Raw genomic sequence first — 16777 nt, 5'->3', positions numbered from 1 at the left:
GTGTGTGTGTGTGTGTGTGTGTGTGTGTGTGTGTGTGTGTGTGTGTGGGTCAGTCCAGCTGTCAGCTTTGAAAAGAGGAAAGTCTGTAGTGGTTTGTTGGGTTGCTCTGAACGGCCCGCGACTACTGGAGCGCAGCGTGAAAGAATGTAAAGAAGGAAGGATGACCGGCTGAAGGGCGGCATGTCAGAGAGGTGGAGGAAGGAGGAGCGATGGAGGACAGAGGACACGGTAGTTTGGTGGGTGAAGGACAAGTGAAGGTTCTTGCTCGTTATATATTGTAGCGTCGTCACTTTGCTGCAAGTTCTGTGACAAATCCAAGTGTGTTTTTTAAGGAATCAATCATGACTCATCACCATGCAGCAGGTTTAATATCGTAAAAATAATAAAGTAAGAAGTTAAAAATATCAAAAACAAATATCCTAAACTAAAAGCTAAACAGAAACAATATCGCCTGATTAAAAAGCTAATAAAAACACAACAACATGAACCTAAAAGTTTAGTTTTTTACGAGGCAGCATCATTGAAACACAGAAACTGAAGGGACGTGACATTCCAGCAGATGGCGCTACGCTCCTCATCGGACACTAAAGTAGCACGAAGTTTAAAGATCATGGCACTACACAGTTCTCCAACCTATTTTGTACGTATATGTAGCTACATACTTCTGAGACATTGGTTTGGTCCTTTAAGACTCCAGGTATTCCTTCTTTTTTGTCCCTCACTGAAAATCGACGTTGGCTCGAGTCGAGTTTGTTCGTCGCCTCTTATTGAGCGTCCTGCCCGGAGGAATTCTTTCTACCTCCCTGTCTCTGGATGTACAGTCAGCCAGCGCGATGGTATACTTCATATTGAAAAGAAGCTGGTTGTAACTCATAATGACAAGCTGTCACATTGAATCTGAGTGGCTGCTTGATGCTTCTGTATAATGCATGCAGCTAATGTACAAAGTGATGCAGTGTACGCAGCAGCAGTCAATACCACAGGCTCTTAACCTTTATAGCTTGTGACGCCTGAAATAAATGACTGCATGTGACGACCCAATCTGGATGGACAAAACGCACACACACACACACACACACACACACACACACACACACACACAGAATATGGGACCTATATGTTGTTCTTTGAAACCAAATAGTTTTGTCTTCCCTTGTGTGTTTGTCTCTCTTGACGCCCAAGAGATGAAACTTTTATTAACAAAACATAACAATTCATTTCTCAACCCGACACACAACAAGTTAACATTTACACTAAATGAGGAGGCTTTGCATCGGCACAGAAGGAGTTCATATCTCGTAACACATCGTCGATCATTCTGACGACGATTCAGCTTATTTCTGGCCAACATATATCAATATAACAAATCTGTTAAGCGGATATCCGCTGGCTGTACTGTGTCCGATAACGGCTGCCCAGGCCAAGACTTCCTCTTCAATGCGTCGGCCATTGTTTCCAGTCTGATCAGCTCCTTGAGACACCAGAATGGAATCAGAATTGAGAGATGACGGCGATGACCGGATTGTTTCACAAGAAGTTTACAATCAGACGATAGCCGATGGGTTTCGGGGATTGCATTTCGGCCAACGCCTCTTATAATAGGTGGATACTACTCAGACTAGACACGGTGTGCACATATGTGGTTGGCCTTCCCGGTGCGTTCAGCAAGAAAAAAACCCGCCTAATTTATTGAAAACAAAAGTGTTGCGTAAAGTTTGCAACATCATGTCGTTCTTCGTTTGATGAAATGATTATTGCCATTTTATTTTTTCAGAGGTGTAAAATCCTGTATCGTATTTCTGTATAAACTACTGTGGCGTGTTTTGGAATGAGACCTTTAAACTCATGGATGCGTTACTCAAAGTGGACTTCCTGCATATTATTTCTTCTTCTCTTGGGTAACGTGATCACACCAGTGAAGCCCCTTGCTTTGTTTTCCTCTAAAATCTTCTCTTTGTGCAGTAACTTCAGCACAAAATGTCTTTTTGGTTTTGAGGAACTGCCAAAAAGTGAAGTGTAAAATTAATAATTTTCAGCACAATGCTTAATAAAGAAGTACATTTTTTCTTTATAGGTTCAGGATGTTGTATCTCAATCCTCCAGTCACTCAGTTTAATCGAATATTTTGCAGCCGAGGGAATTTCTTCATGAAACAAACTTCAAACATGTTACCATGTAAAAAATAAAAACAACTTGAACTTCATGCACATTTAATGACCTCTAAATGAGCCTCGGGTCAACGTCTGGGTTACATACTAGCTTTTTGTAGCACACTACGGTATACAGTGTATGAGGTGGGCGCATGTTGAACAGTAAGCATTAGTGACAAGCTGTCAAAGTGAGTTACCACTGCTGCTGCTTCATTATATATGAACATATAGCACTCTCTCACACACAGAGTGGTGTAGCAAGAGCCCTGCTGAAGTGCTTCTGAGCACGACGCTGAATCCCTGGCAAGTAGTCAATGCAGAAAGCAATAAGAACTCCGTTCTTGCTTTTTGCATGTCATTTGTACACCATGTAGTCTGTACTGACAGCAATGTTAACAAGCCCAATCATATTGTTCCTAAACCTAACTAAGTGGTTGTGTTGCCTAAATGTGTATTAATGACAGGTAGAAATGATCTTGCCATTTATTCTCCTTCCCTTGAAATTGGGTTGAAAAAAGAAAAACAAACCTAAGATGGTCGCATCTCTCCCAGCTTCACACTGAAGGTGTCGTTCTGTCAGACACATCGTCGGGTTTGTCAGTTACATAATAAAATGTCGTGCACCTGTGACACCACAGTGCACAGAATATTTATGACTTACTAATGTTGGATGCCTCAAGATTTATAGCTTTCTTGTTAACCTGCTTCCTTCTGTTCATTTATTGATGTATTTCATGGGTTGGGCGTGTAGGTCTAATATTTTTACACTCTCACTCGACTCATAATACACACACACACACACACACACAAACCAGATTTCTCCCCTTTCTCTGTAGCTGGGTCCCGTACCCTCAGGGGTTTGAAATATAACACTATCACCATTTATAACAATCTTTTCCCTTGCTCTGTCTCCCTTCTTCCTCGCTCTGCCCCGAATCGTATAGAGTGGCTGCCTCCCCTCTCGACCATCACTCCACTGTTTGTGTTTCTTAAAATCTCCCTCCTCTGTCTTAAATCACACTAAAGTGGAGAGAGAGAAAAAAAGACATTTCCTCACCAGTTTCGTCCGGTGGGCTTACAGGACAGAGGAAGCCTCTTCTCTGGGGATGAGAAGTTAGTAAATATGGTGTGGTACAAAGAAAGTATCATGAGAAAGGAATGCACATTAAATCATATGTTACTCACATAATCAATTTGTTTATCAGCATAATTGTGTACCAGGACAGGTGGGTCTAAAATCACAGGACTTTCACCCAGGAGACCACAGTCTGTGTCCCGTGTGAGACCAGAAGTCAACGTGGATTTGTTTGTTACATAATTTCCAAGCTTCACTAATGCCGCTTGCATAGTTTTATTAACCCAAAGCACAATCTTCTCCTAAACCTAACCAAGTAGGACTTGTGTTGCTTGACACTGGATGGAAGATAATAACGTTTTGATATCATACGAAATTAAGGATACGTTGAATTCCTGCATTGCATTGTGACTGGCTGAAAATTAATTCATTTTCAATTCGAAATACTTAATTTACTTAAAGTTTCAACAAGGAACTTTCACTGTGTGTTGGTCCCTGTGGACAAAGGCTGCAGTAAAGCCAGATCTGTGTCTGTCCACGGTGGACCGGTCTCTGCTGGAGGATCTGGGTCTGTCCACGGTGGACCGGTCTCTGCTGGAGGATCCGGGTCTGTCCACGGTGGACCGGTCTCTGCTGGAGGATCTGGGTCTGTCCGCGGTGGACCGGTCTCTGCTGGAGTCTGAGCTGAAGGAGTTTCTGGTGAACCTGCATGATTTCATCTGGTTTCACCAGAATCCGACCCGGTGGCTCCGATGATGAGCATTAAGAATAACTCTGTAGAAATATCTTCTCGCGGTCTCGTTTACTGATGTAGGTCATATAGAGGATCAGGATTAAACTGAGACTGGTTCAGGATCATTTAAAAGTTCCTCAAAGAAACTTTATAAAAATATATACTGTATACATTGATATATGAACCTCATGGTGGCGCAAGAAGAAAAGTTAGAGGGTCTTCAAAGTCACAAGGATCCATCCTCTGGGGAACATGACTGTACAACATTTCATGGTGATCCATCTGACAGTCGCAGAGATATTTCAGTCTGGACCAAAGTGGATCAACACTCAGACTGACATTGCCTTCCCTAGAGCCGCTAGCATGATGAGCAGACCTACCAAGATTATTATGAGAGTTTGTCTGCTGCTAGTGTGTGTGTGTGTGTGTGTGTGTGTGTGTGTGTGTGTGTGTTACAAAGGGAGCGAGGTTTATGTGAATTTAAATCTATATAAATATAGATTTCCTTCTGAGTTCTCTCTGGAGAGAACAAAAGAAAATGGAGTTTATGAGGACGAGGTGAGAAGCGAAAATGAAGAGAAAATCACGTTAGAAGAGGGAGAAAGAGGAGACAAAGAAGTGTGTGAGAGACGAGACCGAGAGAGCAGAGAGGGCTGCTGGGAATCGTTTGGGGTGAGAGAACATTTTCCTCTTCTCGGGAATCTGTGTGAAACCAAATTACTGCAGACAACAGCATTACGGACGCAGACGTTCAAGGGAGGAAAGAGATGAGAAATGAGCAATAAGAGCGGCACTAAGAGACTGAAATGAAAACGATACTGGGAGTCATTTGATTGTTTCTCCTGCTTTATAGTCAGAGCACTGATGATGGCAGAAAACACGCTTCGCAGCACAAAGGATGCAATGTCAGTGTCAGAAATTACAGGTTTTGAGATGCGTAATTGACCCCCCTTCGTTACTTTTGCTAGGCCTGTCAAGCTTTCACACCCAGCATGTCAACAGTGAGAGATATTCCAAAAGAGATTTCTGGATTAACAGTATTAGAGAACAGTAGATAGAAAGGACTCCGATCTGCATTTGAGAGCTACATTCACGATTGTAAATGAAGAGACCGGTCTCGTCTGTCCAAAGTGAAATCACTTCATCCTTCATTCCAAGTTTGTGCCAAATCTGAAGATGTTCCCTCCAGGTGTTCCTGAGACATCACGCTCACGAGAATGCAACGTAACTGTTCATTCAATGTGCAAAATACTTAAGTGTGGTGGATGTATTGTACATTTCAGGAAGACGAGTTGTAGATGTATGAAACACAAAGATGATATCCACTCTGCACTGCACACAAACTCCTCACACTAATATCTTACAGGATGTTAATAAACATATTTAGCCAAAATACGACAATCCAGGGCCTCCAGAAAAAAGTGTTTCCTGATGTGAACTATTGACTCGGCCGGTGTATCCCATAAAAGGGAGGAGGACTCGCATGCAGACAAAAGCACAATACAGCAGGAATGAGTGGAACCAGGCCGGTTATATCCAGCTGGACTGATGAGGGAAAGTGGAAACAGGTGAGCAGGTAAATGAGAGCGTCAGGTGACTTGGACAGGTGGAAAAGACTGAGGGCATCTGGAGGATGGCAGTGCAGGGTATTTGGTGAAGGTTGAGGTACAATGAACAGTTCAGGTAAGGAGACCTTTATCATCATGGTTACATTGACAAACACTTCCTTAGCCGAACTGCTTTAAAAAAAATTGACTGCAGAATTAACTTCCTGCTTTGAGTATCACATGACCTGAGGTCTGAAATTGAAATATGCGACTCCACGCAGCTCTGTGCTCTTAGTATCTACGAGGAAACGTCAGGTTTGTGTCGCATACAATACAGAGGGCACGAAGAACAGCATCCCGACACTTTAAAAGCAAGAAGGCACACTAGAGCGTTCTCCTCTCTCAGCTGTGATGTGAATGAAGACAGACGATAGCGAATGGCAGTGAGACAGGCAGACAGGCAGAGCAAACAGACGGATGAGACATTAAATAGAAATGGAGAGGAACAGGATCGTTCTGTAATCTAATGATGATGACTTAGAGACCGTGTGTGTGCGTGTGTTGACTTTAGCTCTAATTATCTGTCACACACACTGAAATGAATAAGTCCTCAGGGGACGAGAGCTGGAAAGAGAAGCAGAGAGAAGACGGAGTGGGTGAGACGGGTGCAGTGCAAGTCAGCCGTTATGCAACACGACCCCCTAGTGCACCGCTGCCATAAGGAAGGACGGAAAGACGCACAGATGGTTCATTTGTTACGTTTGAAGTTTCATTTGTTTATTTATGGATACGTCACTTAATGTCCTCCGTAAATGTCAGCGCACTAATTGATTAATTCCAGCAAAAATATACGTGTTAATTAACAGACAGAATCAGTGACTAGCAGGTGAACATAGTGTGATAGATTAAAGTGTAAGGTGATTTATTATTGCTAAGATTTATTTTGTATATTACCTTAAAAGAGAAAATGTACATATTGCAATTACTGGTCACTGTGTATTTATATACTGTATATTATATTATATTATATTTCCTCATCTTAGATTGGGAACTACACGACACGGTGCACCTGTAGCATTACTTATGGTTGGGACTGGACAGATTTTGCAGTTTTCTGTCTTTTTTGAAGACATTTTTTTTTTTTACCAACCACGGAATGAGTGCTAAGTTACTTTAACACAAACTATGAACTGTACGCTACCTAAAAGTTAATGGCACAGTTTAAATGAATGTAACCAAAATCTTAAGAACCAAACTAATCCTTCTCCAGGCCGACTGTTTCCCGGTCAGATCGTGGTAACTACGGTTGGTGAAGTCATACAGCTCCGGGCATCCAGCAAAAGTCAGCACAATGAGAGAAAACACTTTTTGAAGTTGGGTGCTTTTTCCACTCTCCTTTTTCATCTCGGACGGTCCTGCTAAAATGTGAGGCATGCAGAGTGTAAAATGTGAGGCGTTTTACAAAATTACAAAAAGACGCCTCAGGCTTCAAAGTAGACATCAAAGTGGACCAAGTTACACAGAAAAAGCCGTCAAGGTGCTCTTGCTTTACCCTCGTCTTGTAAGTTGTAAGAATAACCGGCTTTGCAGCAACTACAGAGATTTCCCTCAGGGTTTGGGGGAGACCAAAACGGAGCTCAAAGCGGTCAATATTGGACTTATGACCATAGATGTACCCTCCTCCATCTCTCTCTCCATCTCTCTGCAGTGAGCTCCAACCAGAGCCATGGGGAGTACCCGGACTGCCGGGGTGAGAGGGAGTCGGGAGGGGAGGTGTCTCTCCTGGTCTCTCCGCTGGTGGTGGCGGGGATCGTTATAGGTCTGGTCCTCTTCCTCTCCTGCATCACCATCATCGTCGGCAGCCTGCGCAAAGACAGTCGACTCCGAAACCCGCACCTCCGAGCGAGCTACGGTCAGTCCGCGACTAACTGAACACGATGAAGCATTCGGTTCATCTCAGGTTTTACTGTAGCTGTTAATATTACATACTTAATAAAGTCCACACCTGAACCACAGACTGACAACATTACAATCATCAGAACATGGAAATAGAAACAGGTCCACTGTGTTGTAGCATGTAACACTATGGCCCATTTATTCAGGATCTTTCTCACATAACTGCTGAAATACCCCTACACACTTTTCATGCTCATGTTGGTCTGGAAACACCTACACACATCTTCACACGTAGCTTGCTTCCAAAAATCTTCAGCAGGTTTTCAGTTTCTCCAGAGAATCAAAAGCCTTCAAAGGCACTCAGCAACAATTAAACAATAGCTGCTGCCAGATCCTTTTAATTGTCCTTTGAAATTATTCTAATATGTTGTCGCCTCTTTGTATACAAATATCATATGTACATGAGATATGTGCACAAGATAAAAAAAAATAAAACTCTCAATTCAAATGTGTCTTTTCCTTCATGTCTCTGCAGGTCTGGATGGTTTTTCCTATGGAGGCTCAGTAGGAGAACTGAGATCTACCTGCTTAGAAGACTTTCCTCCTGGTTTAGACTTTGATTCATACAGAGAGACTCTGTCACAAGTCAACAACCTGTACCCCGACTCACCGCCACGGTAAGATCTTGTGTGAATCGATGGTAACGGTAAGGTACTCCAGCCTGTGCTCTCTCCCCAGGGTGCCAAAATACCATCACTTGGGCATGTGGCCCTCTGCGTCTTGATACCGACACACAAGGATTACATCATCATCTGCGTGAGACGTAACTCTAATGTGAACCCATCTACGTCATTTTTAAGACCACAACAGTTTCACACTAGTTTCTCTACGCAAACCGCAATAGTTTCACAATGTTAACCACGTGAGAAAAACAATGGTGGAGTCTGGATGCACTTCTGTTTCCTAGTGGGTATTTTCTGTTTACAGACGGACAGTGTTGGTTTTGGACAAGTCTCGGTGAGCTAAGATATTCAGAAAAATAATTAAAATCTCAAGCCTGTCCTCATCCATCAATAGCTACAGTTTGTTTAAAAACACTCCTCCTTTCGCCAATTATGTCAAATGTCAAATCTAAAACATAACTGACCATTCAGACGTGTCCCCCAATGCTCTCTGTCCACTTGGCTTGACCCTTCTTCAGTGGTAATTCATTTATTAGAGAGCACTGCTACCTTTGGTGCCCTTTGTGAGGGTGCAGCAATGAGCGCTTGTGCACTCTGTGTGTGTGTGTGTGTGGGTGTGTGTGTGTGTGTGTGTTTGTGTGTGTGAGAGAGAATGAGAGAAAGAAAGAGCTTGCTAAAGGCCAATGTCATGGTGTTTTTGATCTAAATGTCAGCTGGTCTAATTGGCAACTTTAATAATTCACATACATCCCTCCCCTGCAGTGTGTGTGTGTGTGTGTGTGTGTGCGTGTGCGCGTGCGCGCTTCATTCTCCTACTGGCTCTGCTGTAGAAACATTGACTCACTTAACCCAAATGAATCGATCTACGGTTGGATAGCATCTTTTCTTTTTGTTCATTAAAAGAGTTCATTACTGACTTAGACAGTCATCTGACTTTCCGAGCTCCGCGGTCACCAGCTGCCACATTTCAAACTTAACAACTTTCAGCATCAATATGGGGGGAGGGGGGATAATTAAATGATAATAATACTATTGATTATTTCAATTAAGTTTCTGAGAATTCATGTTTCTGTCAGTTAGGTATTACAGATCTAAATACTATGATACCTGCACGGTGTTCAGCGTGATAGCCTCATTTATTGAGATGAAGCAAGTCAAAGGTGCAAATTTAGTTCAACAGCAAAATTGGAAACAAAACACTGTGCTATAGTTGATGAATACATCTGACACTGAGCCACAATGTGAAAGTTAAATCAGTTGATGTTTTTACAAAGCGTGACCTTGATATTCAGCTCTGAAGTTTCTTACTGCGTGTTCATCTTTTGGTTTGGTTTCCAATCAAACTAGAACCAAAAAAATACAGAATTACCTGAAAATCAGCAACAGAAAATGTGAAGTGATGCGAAGTGTGTTTCCATCAACGTACGACATAGAAACAGACAGTTGATGGTGCCAATCATAGACTAAAAGAAATGGACATAGTCATCGTGACGTCACCCATTGGTTTGTGGACTGCCGTTTTGAAGTTCGGCATTTCGGCTGTTTTCATCTTGGTTTTTTCAACCAGAAAAAGTGACCATCTTTGGACTCTGGATGAGTGACGTAGATACGCGCATACAGCTCTGATAGAGAGATGTCAACCACAAAGCAGCCCCGCCCTAAATCATACCCTGCTTTATGGTGTAGAGAAGAAGGTGCAACAAGAGCCAGTCAAACCAGAACTAGTGGGAAATCATGTAGAAAACAAGAAGGAAATATGGCGTTTAAGTTTATTACCGATTCTGATCACAGAACCATAATTTCTCACTGCAGTTGCTCAGTTTCAGGATCATCCGAGCCTCCATACATGATACTCTTATAGGTGGATATTGATTATTGCTGATTTAATAGCGTTGCACATTCACATTCATCATGTCGAACCTGAGGCTGAAGCTCTGTGCTGGGGTTGTGATCTGGGGACTAAACCGACGCTCATGTTCTTGGTGCGTAACACAGACAAAGTGCTTTATGCTGAAAGATGCATCATCGGTGGGGTGATTACACCTGGTCAGCAGCAGGCTTTATGTTTGCTGCGATGCTGCAGAGTCCTGTGCGGGCCGAGAAAACGTTCCCATGCACTATTACAGCTCCCGCAAGACGTGTGATGAATCCATTCATGATGTTTACGAGATATACCGAAGCTGCTAATTAGCGGTAGGGGCAGAAACCTCAACACGGTGTTTGTCCTCACTTCAACTCGAGCGGTAGGAACATGAGAGTAACGGTAAATGGAAAGGAAAAGGAGAGGAAGAGGGGAGCTAGCTAGCTACGTCAGCGCTCTGGCAGAGAACCAGAGCGTTCTGGACGGCCTGTGTGAGAGCCGGACTCTCTGGCCCAGACGATGGGACGCCAGCCAACACACACACGCACACACACACGCACGCACATCCAAACAGACACACATGCATACGTACATACACAACGCAGATTTTGTTTACTATAATGCTGACAAGTCATTTTTTGGTACCCTGTCAACAAGCAGGTAGTTGCAGTCATGTAATGATCCTGCAGGGTGTGTGTGTGTGTGTGTGTGTGTGTGTGTGTGTGTGTTTTAGGCCACAGATGGTTGAGGAAAACTCAGAGAACTCAGATCAACAGCTCACCTACTGAGACAGTGAACGTTACGCTTCCGACACAAACACACACACACACACACACACACACACACACACACACACTTTGTCTTCCAGAAAAACTTGTGCTCATGGATCAGCTGCTCACCTGTGGAGACTGAAAGCTTCTGCTTCCTCTCAGAGAGAAGCCGGGCGAGCTTTGGCTCACACACACACTCTCCTGGCATTCTGATTTGTGTTGCATGATAATATCGGGGAGTAAGTTGAAGTAAACTGTTATATTACAAAGATGTGAGTTGACTGCTGGTGTTTTTTTCACCACCAAAATTCTGGTTAGATTCTTGTCAATATCCAAAAATTATGATAATGTGAAGTGTTATGGCCATAACTTTTGGACACAGGGAGAAATCGCCTCACCCTGCCACTTTCACACAACCCCCGCTCCAGCACATTCCTCAAACCTGATCACACAGACACTCAAACACACTACTTGGTTCAAACTCCTACAAGTAAATACACTGCAACATATAATATCAATAATTAGGAGCTTCAAAACCTAAATTTCTCACAAAAGCAGCATTAATTCTGGGCAAAATAAAAAAGGCAAAACTTGGATTTAGTGTTTTTCAGTTTGCCACATTACTCACAAAAATCAAATGACTTAAACGACCGCCTTACCTCGGGTTTCTTCCTCACACCGACACACTTGCTCGACTGTTCCAATGTGCGCTCTCTGAGTGATTGGAGGGAGACTTGCCCGACTGGAGAGAACCCGTCTTACCAAGGAAGCATCCTTGACTTTGAGAAACACCCACTATGGAATGTCTCACAGTCATTAAAAAGAGAACAGTGAAAGCTGAGAAATGATAACATCAGACAGCAAGGATGAGGACTTTGAAAGGACCAAAGAGGAGGTGAGAGCAGTGGTGGAAGCTCAGGAACAAATGTACCATGTTGTCCAGTCATCTTGCAGGATGACTAATCTTAGCCACAGACATGTCATGTAAAGACAAAAAATGAACAGTACAGGAATACAGTAACAGGAGACACATGGCCTAATGCAGGCTGTTCTCAAACAGCGTTCATATCTATACTTATGAAACCCAAACTCTGCAGGTGCTTGCACAGGCAGGCAGATCGCGACTGTGGATGGATGGAAAATGCACAAAAAAATAACTTTTCATTCGGGGTCATACAAACCATTATATGAGGATATGTTGCAGGTAGTTTTGTTGCCTGAACTTTTAAATATTTCACAAATTTCTCCTAAACCTAACTAAGTAGTGTCCCGTGAAGAAGCAAGTTTATTTTGAAAAGACTGTATCATGTGACAACTGGAACTTGACAGGATTTGCTGAACTTCCGTATTAAAAGAAAACACACGAAAAATTTGGATTTACTTTTTTCGTAAGGTATCATACGAACCGTTCTCTAAAGATACGTTGTCTATTGTGATCTGATGAAACATGATCTCTTAACTGTCATCTGTAGGCTTCATCTTATGAGCTGCATTATGCCCAAAAATCATATCACACACACACACACACACACACACACACCTGTGACTGCAGCATCTATATGGTTCTCCAACTCCACAAGTACCTCACAGTGGTACCGAGGAGGGACATGCCAGCTTTACACACACACACACACACACACACAGACCATATGCTCTATGCTGTAGCTGAAGTCGTCCGGTGTCCAGCTCTGTAGAGCGTCACAACCAAAGCATGAAAACATGCCAGAGGTCCTCCCTTTCTCATGACCCATCTGACTTAGACGTCTTTCTCTATCGTACGTTTTTGTGGTTTCACCCAAACAGACAAATGTCTACTTGATTATGTTCCGAGGCAACTTTTACTTCCAACTATTTACATTTCATGATGGCCTTGTGTCTGGACAAAAAAAGGCCCTGCTGAACGCCACTGCCTGCATAGAACTTATCATTTTTTACCCCATCACTGAGCAATAACATCCTTAACTGACTAACTAATTAACAAATGTTGTTTTAAGTGTCGCTTTACATGATCTCGAACAGAAACAGGCAGCACACAGGAACACAGACAGATGGATAAACACAAGCAGTCGTGCAACTCCCTGCCCGTGTCTCAGAGGAGAAAAATTGTTATCACTCAGCCACACCTAGCTAACACACTCTCACACACACACACACACACACACACACGTGTTAGCAGAGCACACATACGTGTAAAACAACACACTCATTATGAGGTTTCTGCAGAAACACACAGGCAGCAGGAGGCCTCAGGGGAACAGAGGAGCCTGTAACTCCTGAGAGACCAAAGACACAGAGATTCTCAGTGTGTTACAACACCTCTGAAACACCCAGCACACACACACACGCACATGCACACACGCACACGCACACACACACACAGTCTCCAATTTTCAACTCAACATGCCTGATATTCATACAAATGTTCAAGGTCAGTTTTCCCAGAAAATAATAAATATATGTTTGAAAAACTGTAGATACCCTCAATCGTTTGTTGTGTGCACAAGTGTAAGGGTGTACATGTGCAAAAAATATTAACTTTGATTTTAAAAGTGCTTTATAAATAGAGTTTACAAAGTGAGCTGACAGACAAAGCAAACTCAACAGTGAGTCCCAACAAAAGCAAGACAAGGTCACTTGGTCCCTGATTTAAACCTACATATTCTGATGGAAAAAGGGTAGGCGATGTATATGTATATACGTATACGTGTGAGTGTGTGAGAGAGAGAGAGAGATAAGAGAGATTAACATAGTTTTTTTCCAGAATCTCTCCCATTCAGTGACTTAAAAAAGTAACATAAAATAATAAATAACTATACAATATATAATCTCTTGTACACTACAGAAACAGAATGACTTATGACTAATTTTTTTGATGCTTTGGCAATACTGTTTTTTAAACTTTCATGCCAATAAAGCAAATTTGAATTTGATAAGTGTGTGATGACGAGCAGTGGACATTCTTTTTTTCTGACCGAGCCTGATCCTCACTTCCAGTCTAAAATAGCTTCTTTCTGTCACACAAAACACACAGAAACACACTCAAAAGTCTCCAACGCTGCTGGCAAGTGGCACACACACACACACACACACACACACACACACACACACACACAAAGGTGTGTTGAAGGAGACAGAAAGGGCAAAAAGAAGGAAAGAGGACACAGTATAACGCGCACTTTGGTGGTACCAGCCTGATATAATTAACCACTGCACTGATTGAGTTATACTGATTTACTGCTTCCTGTGCCCCCATCATCAGCTACCATTACATCCACACACACACCATAATTCTATTTAGTTTTTTTTCTACTTTCTATATTCCATTGTTCCTCTTCTCTCTGGCTGCTGATGTTGGTAGAAAGCTGCTGGTGGAGTTCATCGGGGCAGCGTTTTTTGGCACTTTGTCAAAACAGCAAGAAGGAGGCCGCAGCCTTTATCAAATCTTGCATGTTTATACTCGATGGTGAAACATCGAGCAGTTTAACATCCAAACAACTTCTAAAAAAACAAACCATGAAGAGTCTTACATTGTGTGCAGCTGCATCAGATTTTGCAGGATTGACAGAGCTGCTGGGGTGACGAGGAGCAGAGTTTATGGGAAATGTGGCCTTGGATCGGGAAGAAGAAGCAATAGTTACAATGTCAAATGAATGGGTAAAAATGATCTTGACCATGCGGTCTCATTTGTGCACAGTAGCCCGCGTGAGGGGGCATGTTGCATGTTGCAAATGCTGTTTGAAAACGTTCCCCGTCCACATTGAAGTCCCAAATCACTACAAGAAGTTATCGACCACAGCAAATATCAAAAAAACACTAGAAAATGGTCCACCATGACAGTCATGAACCAGAGATTTTAAAATACTACAAAGCCAGACAAACATTTGATTTTTTTCTAAATGTTGAGCATGCATTTTCGAAGAAGTTTCCTGAAAGCTGGACTTTTTGTCTCCCCCCTCTGGCGGTGGGAGTAACTACACAAACACTGTTGTATGCCTGCAGGTGAGCTCGCCGCATTACTCCCCGTCCCCAGGAGTGTTTGTCCTCGTAGTCCATCGCTGTCTTTTTTTAAAAACTTCAATCCTTCCTCTTGAGTTTCTCTTTTATCTGGAGCATCCACTCCAGAAGATTCTTTCGGCCGTACTCCTGTTCCGCTCCGTCACAATCGTCTCTCGCCCCTTGGTGGCCCCTCTAGCTCTGGCTGGTTGACGTAAAACACATCACCAGAATGCCACCATGGGAAAGTCGACATGGACACCAGACACAACTCCGGTCTACTGCTAAATACAGAGAGCTTTCCCATGTGATGAACAGCACTGTGTGAATTCATTTGGCAGGAAAATTGAGTGTCACGAACACTCATTTATATGTCAAAGTCCCGAAGTTTGCTGTTTCACAAAACTGTGTATACAGTAGGCACAGCAGTGCAGTGTACTGTGGTCAACAGAGAAACCAGTTTTCGAAACCAAAGACCCGTTCGGCCTTCTGTGGTGTCACTGACTTCTCACCCGCTCCTGGCATGCTGCTCTGTAACTGGACCTGAACCTCTGACCTCTCAAACATGAAGAGAGGAACCTCCTGAGGGGCACATGCAGGGACAAGCCAAAGGTCAAGTGAACTCTGTAACAGGGATATTCTCTGCACACATTTAATAATAAACATACAACAGTATGTGCAGCGCCGCATTTGTGGAAGATACCAGCACAGTTGATTTTTGTTTGTGTGGGTGCTTATGGGGTCCAATATATCACAAATATGAATGTGTGCAAGGGAGTGGGCATGAAAGCAAGAAAGGCATTGGATATTTATTTTCATATGTTGTTTTAGTTACATAAAACGTTTCTCTTTCTTTTTGTGTCCCTGTCAGTGTGGAGCGTGGACATTATGTGCTAGATCAGCACATAATGTATAATAGAGTTAGCAAGTAGTGTACACACAGTTGTATACTTTATGAGCAGGAGCAATGGGGTTCTATTCAGAACATGAAAGAGCTGCAAACTGGGATGAGAAACTGGATCCAGGACTAGAACATCCCCCCACTGTAAAACTCACATTTTAAAGGTTTCTTTTAATGACATTCTCAATTTCCCTAAATGCAAACATAGGAGTCCTGGATAGGTGTATGATACTATTGTTGTTATGCTATGATCCAGTTTTATTATATAAGCTTAGCTTCTGTATCATTTGGTGCTTCGACACCCACGAGCGTCAGCTATCGTTGCTTTGGAGGAAAAGGCTTCGTTGTGTCAGGTGTTGAAGCTGATCTCATTTGGATGTTTCTAACCACAAAGCTCCTTAAGAATTGCAACTGATTTCTCCCTTTAAGTGTGTATACACGCCGTAGAGTTGGGCGATCATTTATTGTCTAACTGTGGTTAATGTGGTTAATGTAGATCGACAATGTCGGGGCCGGCGGCGTGGCTCAGCATCTGACGGAGCTCTGAAATAATAAAAGCTTTAAGCTAAGTGATGTGAAAACACATTAGAAAAGCATTTTATTTCAAATATATAAACAGTAAAAAAAAATCTATTAAATAGCAATGTTCTAGTCAACATTTATTGAAAAAAAAAAAGATGAATAATTTCTAAAATGTTTTTAATCCAACAAAATATTCATCTTTAATCCATATTTGTTGGCATTCGGCCTTTCAAAAGCTAAAATAAATACACATTTGGGTTCCACCACAGTACTGACCGTTTGCTTGTTCTGTTTTTATCTCCATAGGTACGATGAGTGTGTTGGCCCAGGTTCGCCTCAGATCTACATACCTTCAGATGACCCGCCTCCTTACTCCCTATTGGACCCCTGTCAGAGAGGGGCGGAGCAGGAGGAGCAGCCGGACTACACCGGTCAGGATCCCTCTCCGTACTACGGAGAGGCCTCGGCCGGTGCTGCCTGGTTCTCCCCCTCCCACTACCCGCTGGGACTACGGGAGCACCAGCACATCGCCTCCATCTCCTTCCCGCTGGAGGCGGCGCCGCCGTACGAGTTGGTGCTGGCCGAGCAGGGACAGCGCCTCCCTCTCGGGCCGTGTGACCTTTACAAACACCCATCGGAGAGGGGG

The 16777-nt window shown here is 43.0% G+C and overlaps 1 protein-coding gene across 1 annotated transcript in view; it reads left to right on the top strand.

The window, feature by feature from the left end:
• The window catches only part of bean1 (brain expressed, associated with NEDD4, 1), a 40729-nt gene that overhangs the window by 22584 nt on the left and 1368 nt on the right, over positions 1–16777 (top strand). Inside the window, exons 3-5 of the mRNA XM_031876308.1 lie at positions 7214–7417; positions 7937–8078; positions 16438–16777. The exon at positions 16438–16777 is cut by the window's right edge and continues 1368 nt beyond it. Of these exons, the coding sequence (XP_031732168.1) occupies positions 7214–7417; positions 7937–8078; positions 16438–16777 (686 nt within the window). The remainder of the gene's footprint in view (positions 1–7213; positions 7418–7936; positions 8079–16437) is intronic.

Source organism: Anarrhichthys ocellatus, unplaced genomic scaffold (genome assembly GCF_004355925.1).
Source record: "Anarrhichthys ocellatus isolate YVR2014 unplaced genomic scaffold, GSC_Weel_1.0 scaffold3, whole genome shotgun sequence".
Classification (NCBI taxonomy): Eukaryota; Metazoa; Chordata; class Actinopteri; order Perciformes; family Anarhichadidae; genus Anarrhichthys; species Anarrhichthys ocellatus.
Note: the sequence above shows the minus strand (reverse complement) of the source record. Positions and strands in the feature narration are given on the sequence as shown.